General features: G+C 36.0%; 1 protein-coding gene across 6 annotated transcripts in view; it reads right to left on the reverse strand.

The window, feature by feature from the left end:
- Positions 1-6,042: 6,042 nt before the first annotated feature.
- LOC121878199 (probable aminopeptidase NPEPL1) overlaps positions 6,043-19,060 on the reverse strand; it is a 29,432-nt gene continuing 16,414 nt past the window's right edge. For all 6 annotated transcript variants that reach the window (XM_042384266.1, XM_042384265.1, XM_042384268.1 and 3 more), the window contains 4 exons: positions 16,466-16,602; positions 13,966-14,129; positions 12,662-12,772; positions 6,043-8,260 (listed from right to left, as the gene is read on the reverse strand). In XM_042384266.1, the coding sequence (XP_042240200.1) occupies positions 8,105-8,260; positions 12,662-12,772; positions 13,966-14,129; positions 16,466-16,602 (568 nt within the window). In that variant the 3' untranslated portion in view covers positions 6,043-8,104. The remainder of the gene's footprint in view (positions 8,261-12,661; positions 12,773-13,965; positions 14,130-16,465; positions 16,603-19,060) is intronic.

Consider the following 19,060-nt stretch of genomic DNA (forward strand, 5'->3'; position numbering starts at 1 on the left):
GAACAACAGAACATATGGGATTAATTCCAATAGAGACTGGCCCGACCCCCAAACTCCACTTTTTGACGACACACAACTATGTTGTAGTAAAAATTTTATCTTAACGTTATGATGGTATGCACAAACAAGTAATATAGAAGAGGTTAGGTTAGGAAAAATAAAGGTTAAGTTAGGAAAAATAAAGGTTAGGTGTAACACTTAACACTTACGTTAGTAGAAGAGATGGGTCGGCATACGGGGCCTGGAGGGATGAAATTGCCGCAGCTAGGTCAAGCGTCGTCTTTCCTCCCCCCCTGGGTGGACACGTCATATTACTTTAAACCAATTACAGCTAGCAGCAGAGGGGGGGTAGGGTTGCATGGCCAATCACAGTCCGATACGTCATATGATGTCAGTGATAACGCAACAGAGACATGCACTGTGCAACCTTACCGCGCGGCTTGCCCAGGCGGAGGCGAATCTAAAAATAGCGTCGAGCCGGACACTGCGCGTATATGGGCAGATGAACCGCGGAAAGTGAAAGTTCGGTTCTGGCGAGGCACCGCGTACATGAGAAATCGCGTAAAGTGAAACCGCGTAAAGCGGGGTAATGCTCTGTACAGTAAATTTTTAATCTTGTATACCTTTTAAAATGGAATATATTTTAAAAGGTAACCTACTGTATGGTCTGATAATAAAATTGAAAGGTGCTATGGATACAAATAAATTACTGAGATGAATCTTTCCCAGACATATCTTGTACTATCCTACATTAAAATTCAGTAATTAATAATGCTGAAGGTAAAAGTAAATGTATACCCAACTTAATGCCGTCAAGTGATAATTAAGTTGACAAGTTATTAAAATTCTTTACCGAAGGTACCATAGTATATTACCCATGTATTACAAGGGAGGGAGTAGACAACATATTCAGTAACCATTATTTCGCCCTATACTGTACTGTATACAATACCCTCAAGATTTAATATTTAGCCCAAAAATTTACTGTACAGAGCAGTGTACAGTAACTAAAATGGCAAGGGCTGTTCTGGTTGTATGACAATGGTCTCAAAAGCTCTGAGGCTAACTGTACACTCATTTTATTTCACAGGTACTGTATGTTTCCTACAAATATCACTACAGTACTTTAATTTGTAGTATTTTGCACTCTATAATTAATCGATACTTTACCCTTTACATTATAAACTGCAATACCTGTACCAGGTATTTATATTTTTCTGTACCCAAATTAAATATTAGAATTGCAAAGCTTCAAACTTTGACACCTCCACTGATGGCGAGTGTAATTTTAAATTTATTTGCTTGTTTTCGTTGTTCATTTCTTCTCTTTATTATATTGTTTAGCATACAGTACACAGTTTTGTTTTACATTTTAAGAGCTGGAAATCTTGGGCTGGGAATGTATTGAGATACTGTACTACGTGTATTTCAGTGGGAAGACATGGTTTGTATAATGTAATTTTGCCTACCATAGTGTTTAAAAGGAATTCTTGCCCTACACTATATTAAGCGGGGTATACCTATATTATTTTTTTTAATTTAATAAAATATTGCTGGTGGGACATTACAAAATTACCTTGTATACATACAGGTATATCTATTTTTTATCAGTTCACTTTATCTTACTACAGTACTGTACCTACCTACTTGGCATTGACACAAGTACATGTATTAAATTTTTAGTGTTGTATTGACAAAGAGAATTCCTGAAATACATAACTAATGTGTTATTTGTTAATATACAGGACTAATTAAAAAAGCCTTTGTTATATAACTGATGCAAACAAGAACAGTGGATATAAACTGCTATTGTTTGAATGTATCATGATAAAAATTTAATTAATAATTAGTAAGTACATGGCCAATAATAAAAAGATTAACATCAACAATACAGTATTTTCATTTTTTTTCTGAATTTGGGATAAATCAAGATTTTTATGTACAATTTTACATAATTTTTGGAATACAGTATTAGTGAAAAGAAATGCAAAGAATAAATAACAAAACTAGGAAATTCAATTTGCTGTAGGATTTCCTGTCTTTAAAAATAAGTTCTTGCTTTGAATAAGTAATGAGGACTTCAATATAGTAATACTCAAGGCACCTATTGGATGAGGTACAGATGTTTTTGTCCAAACATATTAAGAAAAAAAAATTCCAACTACCCATCCATGATTCAAACCTACTGTACATCATGGATACTGTTATTCCAAGACTTATACCATATGAACATCGGCCATTACAGGAAGTGTCATGCCTAGTGGCTGAAAGGTGACAAACTCGGCATGGTGTCAATGACATTTGGTCAAAATCCAGAAAGAAACATGAAACAACATTCACAGCAAATTTCTATACCATTACTGTATATGGACTCCAGTATGCTGTCCACTAAAAATTTATTAGTTACCACAAATCCTGAATAACCACAGATCACAACCACATTAATCCATTTGGAGAGTGGAATATGTCATGTAATGGATATAGTATCTATGGGTTAGATGTAAAATTTTATTAATTGGTGACCAAATGGTATTGTATAAGCCTCAGGTTGATGGTGTCCATGACCTAGATTTTGGAAGGATAGCCAAAACATTATTATGCATGGAATATGCATATTGTACTGTATTTCATCACTGTGCTATACTGTTCATATATAATGTACAAACCCAATACAATTTCCTGCCAAGATACAATTAAAAGTTACAAGGAAACCCAAAAGGATGCAACGCACACATCCAAACTAGACTGCATTCAGACTGGAATACCCGAGCCATGCAAGAACTATGGTCTCCACAGGCAAAGTATGACTAAGAGCTGGTGGCTAACAGTCAAATGGTATAAACCTCAGCATGCATGGTATCCATGATGTTCAGTTAAATGCAAGATGGAGACCTGAAATACTATGCACGGGTGTGTGTATATAAACTGTAATACTGTATATGTCATGTAATGAATGTAGTCTCCATGGGTTAGATGAAAATTTTAGTAGCTGGTGTCCAAATGGTAAATGCATTGGCATGGTGGTGTCCATGACCGAGATCAAGTTACCTGGCCTTGAATGAATGAAGGGACAAGAGATAGTGCACAACCATCCTCTAGGCTATCTGCACCTCCCTAGCAAATTTCAGCTTTATCTTCAAAACTGTGGACTGACCTGCCCTTTGCGGAGGGACAAGAGATATTGCATGACCATCTCCTTGGCCACCCACACCTTTCTTCGAAACTGTGGAAGATCCATTGGTTGGATCCTGCAGGGCTGACCCTGTGGAGGGACAGGAGATAGTGCACAACCATCCCCTAGATTGCAACTCACATTTTTCCCTCCCCTGCAGATAAGAATGGAATATTGTTCATCTACTAGACAAGCACTACATCTTGATGGTGGATTATTGTCTTGCATTTACAAGATAACCTTAGATACCCAACACTGTAAGGTCCAACTGTATGCCAGATTTGAAATATTTTAAGTTTTCTGAGCAAGGTCACTTCCCATGCTTCCTCCCTTCCCACTTGAAACATTGGAACATTGCCAAGCTGAACTTTCCCAAAGATACATTATGATTGTTTAATGGTGTACACCAAAGACATTTAATTTACTTACAAAAATAACACAATACTATGTAGATATACAGTATATATTGTTGGGAGGGGGGATTTTAATTTTGGCGAGGCTTTGCATAGAGGTAGGCAGATATGATTTGGGCATGCGTAAGGAATTGGCGAGATCAATTGGTCAAGATTAATGTGGGAAGAGGTTGTAAGAACCTGACAAGAAAGGCTACAAGAACTGTGTAGTGTGGAGAGCTGCCATCAGGCAATTGTGGCTAACCCTCACAAGTGTGGAAAATGGCACTAAAATACCTGTAATAATGATGATGCAACTAGACTTTCTCACCTCCTTGAATCTTTTATAGCAATTTTTGTTGTCTTCTCTCATTCTGGGTGTACTACCCGGTAAGTACTGTAATTAAAACACATCAATTCCAAGAGAAAATGTTTTTGGCCCAAAAATTATCAAAGCTAGTATTGGACCGTTTATTTGGTGTCCTGATATCTGGAAGACTCCAAAAACCAACTACAGTATGTTCTGGAACAAATTATTTAAAATGAGTGCCAAAAGTAATTCCCAGGCTGAGCGGAGGTATTTCCAACCATTTCCCACCTGTGAGCTATGTTATGCTATGGTTATTTTTCTACTTGTAAATTTGGATAGATACAGTATAGTATGTAATTTATTTATTTAATTTTTACTCGGTTATGCAGAAAGTTCTATCCCATATATTTTAAATATTGTTAGAATAGTGTAATTACAGGCACCTGTACTAACCGTGTTATGTGCTTAAAGACCTTCGTTGTTGAAGCGCAGTGAAGCAGTAACATTATAACAACTCTGTTACTTGCACACATAATCCTACATACAAAAAGTGCAATAAGAAACCAAATAAATACTTATCATAAGGTATAGAAATTAACGTATCTATGGGTTATCATCCCTGAAGCTGTGTGGTGAGTGTGAGTGAAGAGGTTGGAAGGTCTGCAGCAGAACACCTTTGCTAAGGCGAGTATCATGGGTGCCTGCAACACAGTTTGTATACTAACTAGTATAATTTTTTTTCTTTGAATGCTTTCATTATTACTGTACCCTGTACTATTTATACACTTTCATTATTGCTGTTTATGTGCCTACAATTTTAAGTTTTAATGTTACAGTGTACAGTTAAAGCGACTGTACTTTTAGGTGTAAATCTAGTAATGTGAACAGAGGCTTCACAGCCAGTAATATACTGTCCATTTAAGGCCTGGCGTTCCAAAATCCAGCAACCCCCAGGTCCCAAGTGTGCCGGATAAATGGTTCCATACCTGTACAGGTCTTACCCTATTTATGAAAGGGGTTATGTTCCCAAGGGGTGTCTGAGGGCTTCAAAACCTCTTGTGAGAGTAAATGGTGAGGAAAGTGAGGCCCCTTTATTTATCATGGAATTAGAAGTACTAATGCAAGATTTTAAGAGTGGTCTACCCTGGAAGTTGTAGGCTGATTAGCAGATAGTACTGAAGAGATAAAGAAGTGATATAAGAACTGGTACGATGGAATGGAGTCAAAAGTTATGAAAGTGAATGGTGAGTGAAGGACCTGTGGTGGAAAATGGTCATATGCTGTCTGAAAGGGTGTTGGCAGTAATTCAATATGCAATGAGTGTGAAAGATGGGTATACTAGAGATGCATTGGTGTAAATGGCAGACTGCTGAATTTGTGTGTGCTGTTTGTTCAGATAATCATGTGACCTTAAGCCAGAAAAAGCTTGACAATGGTGGTATCTTAATGGACTGTGTTGATTTCTGTTACCTGGAAGACATGATCTGTGGTGCCAAAGCTACCTCAGGTGCAAGAGTTAGAAGTGTCTGGTAGTAGTTTCGGGAGTTGTTGCCTTAATTGACATCGAGAAGACCTTCTCCTCACTTGAAAGGAAAGCTGTATGTAACCTAAGTCAGAAATATTTTGTTGTATGGCAGTGAAACACGGACAGTTACTGAAGATAACAGCTGTTGACTTGATCAAACTGAAATGAGAATGGATAGATGGATCTGTAATGTCATGTTGAGAGATAGACAATCCTGTTCAGAGATAAAAAGGTGGTTGGGTACTGAGAGTCTTGGTCAAGTTATGCACAGAGGTTTGCTGATATGGTTCTGGCAAGTGGAAACCAATTAGATCAAGTGACGAGTTTAAATATGGAGGGGAGGAGAGATATTGTTGAGCCAAGAATGACTTAGGAAGGGGTTATGAGAAATTATATCAGGGATAAATACCTGACTAGAGAGGTTGTAAGAGATTGCACAGCCTGGAGAGTTGCCACCAGGTAATAATTTAATGGACGTAAAATGTCGATGACAATGATGACTGCAGCAATTAATTTACTTATTTTACCTTATTTTTGTACATTAAATTCTTTCTAATATTTTCTGATAAGTACCTTATTACAGGTATTTACATAATTATTACCATGCCGGATTTTTGTAGGGAAAATCTGCTTAATAGCAGTACACCATTAAACAATTTTATTTGTAATTTTTATCATAATCAAAATACTATACAGTATTACACATTACTGATTAGTTTAATTTCTGCAATCTTGCTCTTTATTCTGGTTTTCTAGTTACAAACTTAAGGGAAAATCTACTGGTCTAAAATTTCCAAAGCAATGAATGAAAGCACAGGTACTTTAAATACCATAACACTAAATACTATACAGAATGGTTATTTTAACACAAGGTAAACATAAGTGTGTTGTTTTGAGTATACACAGTAAACATTTATCAAACAATAGTGACTGATAAGAAAACATGAGAACATCTGCATAAATTGCACTTGCTTTTGTCTTAACACTCTCAGGATTTTGCCTCCTCTCTGTGGCCAGCCGCTCATGTTCCACACTCCAGCAGTCTCCCTCACACACTACACCCATGTGTGTCAGATAACTACAATTTTAGTCATAGCATGCATACTATGAGATAGAAACATGGGGTTAATACCAAGAAAATTGCAAGTTAATTATCTATAAATAGTATAAGATAAGTACATACAATAAAATATGTTTTTCATACAAAAGCCTATGTTGAGGAAAAACTATCAGTATGCACAAGAAAAAGGTTTATACATGACATTATACCCGCATTATTATATGTGCTCAGAACATTAAATTTGTTCCTTGGTAATCCTTACATGTTTAGCACTGAACAAATGTGTACAGTATACTGTATTTCAATGCGTAATGGCATTTCCTGAGGATATAAAAATTTCCTATAAATGAATTTTTATTTCTGATATGGCAACAATGATAGCTGCAGTGGTGTGTGCATACAGGCAGGGAAGCTGCCAGATGTATGAAAGTGACAATACAGGTATGCGTATCTAGCCGACAATAAACAATTTTAAACATTTTTTTTATCACCACATGTTCATATGGCTTTTTGCATATGAAGACCCCAAGATGATAAATTCTTTCATATGTGTTTATGGGTATGAAGACCCTGAGAGTGTTAAGTCTGTAGGACCCAAAAAAAAATTCTTTCAAAATTTTGAGATTTACAACTGGAAGACACATTCCACAAATCAAAATCAATGGCACAGTGACAGCTATATTATGGACTCATGTAACAAGTTACACATCATCAAATATTGCACAGTCAAAAATTGTCCATCTAATTATAACCTAATAATTAATATCTTAATTACAGAAAGTAGGTTTCTTTAGATAAAATACAGGTACAGTATAAGCATTACCCATTCTACGTAGTTCTCACAATTTATTGAAACTAGGTACAGTACTGTATTTCATTTCCGACTTTAAAGTAATAATTATTAGTGGCTTTGAATAAAAAGGGAACTGCCTTATCTGGCTGTGCAGCAAGAATCCATATTACCATGAGGGTTAAGTATCTTTGCACATGGGATTGTGCTTCACACTGATTGAAGTGATTAAAAAATGTGGGTATAACATGGTAATCCAAATTCATATCTTACTTGAATATTAAATGATCCACCATAAATAACTTTAAAAGATGTTACCTGAGATGAAACCCTATATAACCTTTTATCAACTCAATAAGGCTATATTTACACATTGTAAGTGGAAAATATAAATAACTAAAATGCAATTTAGGGAAAAATTATTTGGGTTTATGACAGTTTGAAGGGCACTGTTATTGTCAATAGAATACCATTTACTAGTAATTCATACATATATGTATACAGGGGGTCCCGACTTACGAAAGCCCGCCGCTAGGAAAAAGGTTCAACTTTAAATTTACAGTATTTCATTTACCTAATACCTTATTTTTTTTACTTTTATTTACTGTATTTTGTCATTCTATTTCTTTCTCTTAAATTAGGTGATTTTAGATGTACAGTATATAAGGACTTAGGCTATGATATAGTGGGATTTTAAACATTGTTTTGTAAGTATGGTATGCACATAGCATGTGTTTCGACTTGCGTACATTTTTTATTTAAAAATGTCCTTAAGAACAAAACCTGTTCATAAACCAGGGACCCCCTGAAAATATATATATATATAAATATATATACTACTGATAACACAGTTCACTATGATAACCTCATCTTCTTAGAAGCTTTGCAGTCATTTTCACACTCCCCGTTCTCAGCAGATATGGGTGCCAGATTACGGAAAATTCTGCTTTGGGAGTGATGGCCAAAGAGAGTTGGTAATAGAGCAACGCCATAGCCTGTAGCTCGTTCACCCTACAAAGATAAAATGCATGAATCAATTTTTAACTTAAAAGCCTCATATACAGTATATTTCTATGATAAATGAACTCACCAAAAAGTGAAACCTCATTTATATGTACACTAAATTACCCGTCAAAAAAGAAAATCTAATAAAGCAGACCCAAGATATTTGTGGGAGATAGATTCTTAAAAACATTGTAATAACAAAAACCTAAGTTCAGTGGGAAAAACAGGATTAGGTTCCAAGTACGACTAAACATTGGTGGAAATAATATATGTTAATAACAATAATTACAATAAACAATAATCTATAGACAGTAATCTCTCCATTCTGGGTATTGGAAAAAATTTCTGAGATATTCTGTGGGTGCCCTAGCTGCTTGGACACTCAGTTCATATTCTGCTGCCAATGGAGAAGGTTGTTCCCTCTCTAGCTGATGTTTTTGCATACAATTTGTGCTGTACAGTACTGTATCAGGACACCATCAGCAACAATAGTGTTAAAGCAGTATTGAGACGTAAAAAGTGATTAAAATTACGTACAGTGGGGTATGCTATAACGAATCTAATTGGTTCTAGAACCTTGTTCGTTATAGGATTAATCCGTTCCAGGCCCCCAAATACAACCACTTAACACTGAAAAATATAATAAAAAATTGTAAAAAAAGTGCATAAATATGCATCTAAACCCCTGAAATAAAGAATATCATTAATACTTGTAATAAAAAAATAAATTAGTAAAAAAAAAAAAAAATTTAAATAATGTTCGTTGTAGGAGTTTCCCTTCGTTATAGCATTCTCAATTTTATATGTAAAACCGTTCGTTATAGGAATATTCGTAGTAGGATCCGTTCGTTATAGCATACCCCACTGTATACTGTACTGTACAGTACTGTACACTTGGTAAAAAAAACTTCCGTTACAATTCCTGCGCGAAACAAACATACTACAGACGAAGTGTTTCAAAAAGGCCCCTGAGGCATTCCTCACACTGGTAGCCCTGCGTGTGTATGGGTTCAGCCACACTTGCTCAAAACAAGTGATCGGCACTCTGAAATGAAACCCAGTACCTGTACTAAACTTTCCGGAATTATCGACCGTATGGTAAAACTTCGTTGGGCCGGGTTCCATTATGATGGGATGCGAAACTGGAGCTATTCATGTTTCGGAACAGCATGGTATATTTTCCAATATAAATAAAGAATGACATAATGTGGCATTCACCCAAAGTGAAGTAGCATTACAAATACAGATTCAAAATTCGGTTGCAAACCCGAGTTTATCAGTTAATTCACGTATAATACTTCTGATAAACTTCCTATGTGCTTATGTTTGAAATAATGAAGGTATGTATCTTATATAATTTAGCTAAATATCTTTCTCGTCAGGAATGGTCATCCCAACGATTATGAATAAACTCATTTAGAAATACATCATTACTCAGGACAAAATCGGACAGGTTTGCAATAGCCAATCAGCTGTAACTCTTGAGGAGGGGGTGGGGCATTTTTTCTCAGCTAAAAAAAAAAAAATAAATAAATGCTATAATCCCCTTCCACACTTCCATCGCAAGTATTAATGTTTAAAAAGTGATTACAGCTATGTATTACATTCAACAGTGGACAGTGTATGCCTACTGTAGGCTCAAGATGACAGCATCTGCTGGTGAATACAGTATACAGTACAGTATAGTAGCATTAATTTTTTTTTTCACACTGTACATTATACATGTACAGTGGTGTTTGTGTAAATAAATACAGCTCTTGTATCTGTCTGTGCCAGATGTATTGCTTAGACTCCCAGGAAAACTTTCCTCAGTATAAGGTGGAGAATTCCACTCAGAAAAAAAAAAATTATATGACTAAACTTTTAGATAAACTATTCAGGATTATTTAATAAAATTGTGTTTCTAAGTTAATTAGAACTGCTTTTATAGACTCCAGTATAAACATTTCTTACCCTTTTTCATAAGAGTCGAGTCCCCATCGTTAAATCATGTCAAAATATTATGTTTAAGGATCTTTTATTTAAAAAAATTTGTAAAGAATTTAGTCGGGATCATAATATCAAATTTATTTCTCTGACACAATTAGAACAGATGATGTGAATTAAAGTTTATACACATTTTTACAACCTGTAAATATTTTCCTCATGCCCACAGCCTAAATGTAATGTGGAGAGTGTCCGTCCAAAATGAGATATGTAGTTTAGCCTCTCTTAGACTATTGGAAAACTTCCCCAGCACGCAGAATTATTCGGGGGATGTGGGATAGCCGATGTCCATGTGAGATGCATAGTTAAATTCGGAAAACTTCTCATTACAGTTCTGTACCTGGAAAAATTTCAGGGATGTGAGATTTTTTCCGGGTTTGAAAGATTCATCTCGTTATCTGGAAATCTCTCGATCCCAGAAGGGTTCTGCACCAATTATTCCAGCAAAAGGGGATACTGTATTACTGTATGTTTTTATTTATCTTTGATGATGATAATGATTTAAGGCATTCTGTGTGACAGTGAAAAGTATACACCATATTTAGGTTTTAAGAAAAGCATACATCAATATTTTAAGAAAGTCATATAGCCATCCATTATTATTATTATAGTATACAAAACATTTTAAATTTCATCGTTTTCCAAAGTTCAACATGTTTTTTATCTCTTAAATTAGTTGCTTGACACTATTATCAGAAAATCCTGCTATCAATGTAAGAAATGTAAATTTATTAAAGAAAAAGGCAACTTTACAACTTTATGATGTAACAGACTGAGCGGGAAAGCCCCTGAATCCAGCTGTAAGCTCAACGCTTATTGGTTGAGGCACTTTAATCTCACACTTACCCAGACCCAAGCAACTCAGCTCAAACTGACCCAGATCCAAGCAATATTGTTATCTAGTTTTTTCTTACTGTAACCACCATTCAATTATTAACTGTCATACATTTTCTACAGGATTAGCTAAGATTTCATAAAGGATGGCACAGCACCAAACCATTTTCTTGAATGGTGTATGAAGCCAATTTCATTAATAGTGCAGGATGGATACACCCGTAAAATCTTTAAAAATTTGATTACTGTATACATATTTTTTTTTAGTAATCCAAAGGTATTTACCAAAGTCAATCATTTAATTATTAATTTGACTGTGATATATGGAAGTGAAATTGGTTATATTTGCTGGAATTAACTTTCACGTGTCAATACATAAAGGATTTCAAGTGAGTAGCAGTCGTCTGGTCAATGCAAATTTAACAAAAGAAATTGAAGCAGTAAAATGAAGTATGTACAGTGCAGCATTTTAAGTGGTGGTTTGGATCCAACATTGCAAACCCTAAACTTATTATGATGATGCTGAACCAGTTAAGTAATGCTCTCAACAAACAAGGCCTCTGTCAAGTGTGTTATAGTTTTCTTAAGAAACTTTCACATTTATCACACCCAATCCAAGCCCTTGTTTATCCAATTGCATTTATAAACACAGCTTTATCACCACTAGTCTAACACTCATTACAATCTTAAACGATGCAGCAAAGTTGCACAACTTTCAATTGAAGCAAGCTGAAACTTTAAGCATTATCACTATGTTATTACAAAGCTGGAGATCAATGCCTACTGAACCTGTTTAATTCAATAGCACGTGTAAACACTGACATCATCATGGAACTCCTTATATATCGCCTTCCACACTTTTCTGTTGCTTCTCTCACAATCACATCCTCCTTTTCTCGAGGTAAATGTTTTCCTTGACCCACCCCAGACAAGAGGGCCAAAAAAGATTGATATATACAATACAGTATAGTCTCCATTTATGCGGTCAATTGAACCCGTGGAGGTCCGCGTAAAACGAGAAACACGTAAACGAAATAACAGAACATATGGGATTAATTGAAATAGAGACTGGGCCGACCCCCAAACTACACTTTTTCCGACACAATACGTATGTTGTAGTAAAAATAACATCTTAATTTTATGATGGTATGCACACATAATTAATATTTAAGAGAAATATCAATAATATTAGGTTTTTGAACACTTACGTTAGTAGAAAATATGGCTGGGCACACGGGGATGGGGGGTTGGTTCCGAGGCAGAGGGCAGATTATTGGCCCTCACCTGTATCACTATCCACCACAGAGGCTTGCAGGGCCTCTGTCAAACCCCTCAAAGTCCATATCCTCACTATCACTGACTAGCGCTGGCTGTGGCGGGTGAAGAACTCGGTAATGTTTTGTTGACTGGGCGACCTTGTGTGCACCCTGCCCGCGCCGCTTCCCGCGTAAATGATGGAATGAACCGTGTAAATAAAAATTGTCAGTCTGGCAAGGTGCCGCGTAAATGAACAAATGCGTAAACCAAATTCGCGTAAATCGAGACTATACTGTACTGTAAATTTAAAAGAAAATCAAGAATACTTACACAATGAACTGGATACGCCATATCAACATGAATCCAATTTCCTGGAAAATCAAAACCCAGATGAGCTGCAATGAAGAGGCCAGCACATGATGAAGTTGCATTTGAACGGTCCTGAAAGGGAGACAATTTTGGAGGATAACATCAATTCCAGAAGTGAATTCAACCTAACATTCAGATTTCTAAGCAAAGCCATTTGTTATTTATGTAATTTACAAAAACAGCTGGTCAAGGTTGTTGATGATGTTTAGATGTTTAAACTCCTGGAAAACTTTCCTCAGCACCTGGAAATATTCCAAGGATGTGCGAGTCTGTCTGTTCAGTATGAGATACATAGTTTAGACTCCCGGAAAATTTTCCACAGTACAGAATGAGAATACAGGGTACCTTGCTATTCACAACCCTGCTTATCTTCAATTTATAATTTTACACCTGTTGTGGTGTATAACCTCCTTCCTCAAGAAATTCTCAAGGTGGTTAGGAAACTTGCTTGCTGCAGTGGTGTCGGAGCTGGTTGCTTCACCTGTCATCTTCAGGTTATGAAGGTAGGCGCCCTGTTTAAATATGTTGACCCATAAGTGGCTGGTTGTGAATGTCTCTCCAGATGTAGCAGTCAAACCTCGCCTTCCTTCTTGCAGTTTGATAATTTCTTCATCTTCATGTTGTGGTCTTTGGCTCTTAATTATCCTTGTTGAAGTCACAGGAATCAAAGACTTCCCACTTACCTTGAAATTTTCTGCATTCTTGGTAGTTGTTACCAAAATAGATGCACGAAGTCCAAAAACTTTTCCAATTTCAGTAATATCTTGACCTACTCTCATGCCTCTTCATAATATCCAGTTTTTGCTCCAAACTCATAACATGGTATGTTTTTTTTTCACTGCTGGGGCACCACTAGGTCCAGAGCAAGCAAGTCACTTTCGACTCATGTTCAGTGAAGCAGATTTGTTCATGATTCACTATTTGTAATTCACTTCCGGACAAGCAAGAGGTATGCTCATGACGGTGGCAAAATTCAAGTGAGCAGAAGGATACACATGCCATCGAGCGAAAATTATTCACTGTGCATTCTCAGTGGCTGAATGTTGTTACCTCGTATTGCAGTACAGCTTAAAATAGTGCAGGAAATTTGAATATTGTGTGTCTGTGTGGATTCATAAAAGTGGAACATCATTTCTTGTCTGCCTCGTAGGGTCATAAAATCGATCTTTCGTTAAAACAGAACTTGATTTTGTGGGGACTAACTGTACATTGCATCAAAATGCAAACATTTACACAAACCTTCAATCTTTAACTCAAGAACTTACGGCCATAGAATTTTTCATATCTGCTACGGCTGATGCAAATTCTGCAAAATGAAGTTCTGGGGAATAAGGAAGTGGATGGATGAGATCCCCAGAGGACTGCCCGGCTGTAACTGCTGCTTCCTCCCACTGTTGATTGTTGGTTAATACTGCTCCATGGAACTTTCCTGGAAAGTTAAGTTAATCATATTGAAACAAAGATAAAGGCTTATATGTAAGTTGAACACTGGTTTGCCTGTTGCAACAAACATAAGACAGTACTGATATTCCCCAATTTACAAAACGGTTCTCCATGAAATTTTTTTAAATATTTTGTTTTTCTTGTAGATCGAAGAACATTTCCAATTGACTCCCATTATGAATAAATAGAAATTTTGATGTAAAAAATGAATTTAGCCAATACAGTACTGTAATAAACTTACGTGAACAAATGCAGTATGATTCAGTAATAATTCTAAACATTTACTGTACTTAGAAGAAAGCAGACAATGAATCCCATTCTATAATAGGAAATAATTTCTTTACGAGGGGGGGGGGGGGATTCCCACACTTTACCCCTGAGGAGTTCTTGCAGTATCCTAAATTCTGGTGCACATGGTGTGAACAATGTGGTGACGGATGCTTGAGCTATGATGACAATGGTTCAAGCATCAAGTTGGGTGTTTAATAAAGTATGTATTGTACTGATTTTATTTTATTTTACAATGTTCTCAAGCAAACAGTTTAAAAACCCACCACTTTTTAAACACTTGAAATAGTCCACGGTGGACTCACAGTGCCGTAGAATTTTCAATTCCTTATAGACTGTTAAACTCAGCTTTATCACAATGGTGTTTATTTGAGAGTACAAGGGTCCCTCAAATTTGCAGGGTTTAGGTTCTCAAAATGGCTGCGAATCGCCAAATCCGCGAATAACATTTGCAGACCGGGGGGACATTTTTACTTGTGTACAAAGAAATGTATATTCCCTTCATGTGTTTGCCCTTAGGTCAATTATTTCTTTTACCTGTAGTATTGTATATATGTGTGTAGACACACACACACACACACATATATATATATATTTACAATTCAGGTAAAGGAAATTACTGTCTCTTGAAAGTTTGGCTCCCTGTCTCAGTTGCAAAAATGCTGGGAACTTTAAAACTACCCACAGACATTCTTGGGTACATCCAAGGTGTCATTCGCGAAGTAAAAATCTGCGAACTTGGGAGGCCTCCTGTATCTTGAAAATAAAAGAAAATCAATAATAAATAAAGAACTCACCCGGCCTGATGCTTGAACCAGCATCAGTCACAGCTCGGGTGTCTGACTGCAGTATTCATGCCATGTAAACAAAGCAGGAATCTAAGATGACACAATAACTCTTCTGAGATGAAGTGTGGGATTTTTTCCAAAGAGAAGTTACAGTGTTTCCAATTACATAATGTGAGTCAATGTATTAATAGGGTAATACTATACTAATATTTCTATTGCTGTTGTCTTAGTGTTTCATACTGTTCACCATGTTTCAAATCTCATCCAGTTTTGTTTTAAGTACAGGTATAAAATCATTACTATACAGTACTTAACTATACTACTGCATGTATTTCACTTGGCATATTCATTATTTTCTTATAATCAATGTGTACACATTTATTTATTCTTTTAATAATAACTTGTTTAGTAGCAATTTGTTGCATTTTAAGATGTTTGGAGTTTTTCTTTTTTAGGAATTTATCTCAGCTTTTATAAATGGAAGTTCAAGGAAAAATGTGCATCAGTTTACACGGTTTTCAGGAATGTAACCTTTTTGTAAAGCAGGGTCTGCCTTTAGTCCTTTGTTAAGCCAATTATATTCAAGAACAAATATTTACACATAAACATTCCATACCACATGTTATGCAGTCAAGACAAAACAAGTTCCAAGCATTTGTCAACAGTTTAGGGAATTATTTTGCAAACTAAGTTCTAATTAATGTAGCTGTATTTTTCACACTTTCATGCTATGATACAGGATGCCAGAATCAAGATCATACATAGAACCCTTATATTCACCATAAACACTAAACTAAAACTGTGCAATTTACTTATTTCCAAGATATGAATTAATTGCGTATTTTTTTCTTCTCAAACCTCAACATATGCTGGTTATTTGTTTATAAGTTTCTGTGGTACCTGAGCAGTGCAGTTTCTGGTAAAGACATTGTCAACTTATGTATATACTGTATACAGATATAATATCTGCAAGCTGTAATACCCTATTAACATGTTGGTGATAAAGCAGTAATCCAGTGTGACCATACCAAACACTGCAGCTTTTATCTTGGTATTCTGGTTTCCTTAACACTGGATAATGGAGGGCAAACCCAACAAGAACAATAGGAGATTAAGCATGCGAGCAGCTTTCTTTCTCCGTTAGAGAAAATATGTAAACATGAACAGTACAGTATATACATATACTATACATAAAATAACAAATAAATAATATATTACAGTTGAGTACTGTATGTCGTTAACCAACCTGTTGCAGTTCCCTGGGCACCTGTGAGTGTGGCCATGTCCAAGATGGTTGTGCAGTGCAGGTCTATGGCTGCATAAGCCACTCCGTCACTCAAAACCAGACGACCCTCCGCATCAGTGTTGTTGATTTCTACAGTCCTATTGTATATCAGGTTTGTAATTAACAATAATGAAAAAAAAAAAAGACAAGACACACAAGTATACCCACAACATATTTTGAAGAATATAAGCTGCAGAGTGAGTTTTGGACAGAATTCATGCAAAAAAAAAAGCTTGGCCTTCGATGCTAAGCCACACCCTGAAGTTGGAGATCAAAATCATATTCACATTCAAAATTTTTTATAACACAAGAGATACATATGTACAGTATATGATATTGAGTACTTGTGTACATATGCACATATTAGAATAGTTGATTGGGGTAACAAAATAGTGGTGAAAAGTACGCAACTATGTAACGAAAGAAGTACATGTAACAACAGCCAGTGAGTAAGAAGGTATTATTACAAGTGATGATGTAACAAAAAAAATGTCATCATGAATGATTGGTGAATGCATGAGCCATGCCTGGGAGTACTGTATGTTGTAAATTCTTTTGGAAAGCTGACAGTGTGATAAAGTATGGTAAAAGTTGTGAAGTGCTGGGAGCAATGTGCATCTCATCTCCTCCAGGTAGTGACTGGGGGTGAGCTGTGCCCATGATGGTGTCTGCATGTCGTGTGACTGAACTTATGAACTTGCTTCTATTTTGACGTAGTGAAGCTGCAACTTGCAATACAGTGGTCCCTCGATTAACGAACGGTTCAATTTACGAAATTTCTGTTAACAAATTAGCTCCCATAAAGATTTTCAGTTCCATTAACGAACAAAACTTCGAGTAACGACAGCCTTACGAGAAACACACTTTGTTGTGCGCATCAGCTGATCAGCTGATTGGCTAGTCTGCCAATACAGTAATTGGTTCTATGTTTACATTTGTTTCAAGTGGAGTAAATATCAGGAAAGTTGTGATCTTGAATATTTTTGCATTTTTATATTAAAATTATTGGTCATTCTCTGAAATTTAGTTAACATATTGATAATAATGTATATACAGAGAACAGTTTTTGTGCGCCCTTTAACTGATCGAATCACACACCAACGATTCTGTTTAATTTTGTTTACAGTGGAGTGAACATCGAGTTTGTTTGGTATTTGAATATTTTTGCATTTTTACTTTAAAATTATTGGTCATTCTGAAATTTAGTTAACATATTGATAATATACAGTGCAGAAATTATTATGAAACATGAAGAAGGCATTAGAACCAATGCACTCTGTAAAGAATAAGGCATGTCATCATCGACTGCCTCTACAATCAGCTGTTTGATATGTAAACAAAGCTGCCGGGAATACGACATACACACCTCAAAGTAAGTTAAAATACACTACGTATTCTATTGTTTTTATTTATTATTGTACAGTATACTGTACAGTACAGTACTGTATTTAGTTTATATAAAATGTTTTGTTAATTCTATTACTGGTATACAGTACTTTGTATGTATACGTTTTCTGTGAGTTGGAACCAATATCCCATTGAAATAATAGATTATTGAATTATCAGTTGTCAGGGCCATTTCTTGAGTACAGTAATAATCACTGAATTATCAGTGGTAAAGCTCATTGAGCTTTACCATCCGTGCTAAGGCCACATGATTACCTCCACATGTAGCACACTTAAAGTCGGCAGTCTGTCATTTACATAACTGCACCCATGTGTAGCCACCTTCTACACAAATACTCCACACATTAAGTAAACCCTTGCTATATACGAGGGTTAGGTTCCAAGGAATGGTGCGAATTGGCAAAACTGCGAATAGCAACTTCTATACTACCTTAGTTCACAAAGAAACACAAAATTTTTAAGAACACAACACGAGATGCGAACAGAGGGATATGAGAAGCTGCGGGTGTGTGAGGTGACTCGTTGCACTGCAGGAAAAGGCTCGCAAGCTAGCCACCAGAGCCGCCATCTGCTTACTGCGAATCGTCGAAATCGCTAATAGCAAACCCACGAATGGCAAGAGTCTACTGTATTGAATTACTGCCAATACCCTTCTGACATACAGCATATAGCCCTTTTCTAGCTCCTACCATAAGTCCTTCACCTATGCAACTAATTATTACTTGTTTTTTGCTATGTTCAATGTTCACTTTCATGCCCTTTTAGATTCCATTCCATTTCTTAATTTTTCCTCTAACACTTCAATATTATCTGCTGACAACACTAAGTTATCAGCATTACCACTTAAAAATAAGACACCACTCGATCTGACTTTCTCACTGCCCACTGAAATACCTCATAGGTTGACACAAAGCAAAAGTATCTCCCCTTCCCTAGATATTTATTTTGTAGTTGCCTGGCCATATATATTGCCTCCATAGTCACCCTACCTGGCACGAACCCAAGTTAATTATATTTACAAGAGGGAATAAGTTTTTACTGGCATGAAAATTGCAAACATGAATCTGATCATCTTACTATGCATCAAAGTGTCACAAAAAAAGAAACTCTTAGCAATAAGCTTTAGTGTAAAACTCAAATGAAGAATTT

The sequence above is a fragment of the Homarus americanus genome, unplaced genomic scaffold, assembly GCF_018991925.1.
Source record: "Homarus americanus isolate GMGI-L3 unplaced genomic scaffold, GMGI_Hamer_2.0 scaffold45562, whole genome shotgun sequence".
In the NCBI taxonomy this organism is placed as follows: domain Eukaryota; kingdom Metazoa; phylum Arthropoda; class Malacostraca; order Decapoda; family Nephropidae; genus Homarus; species Homarus americanus.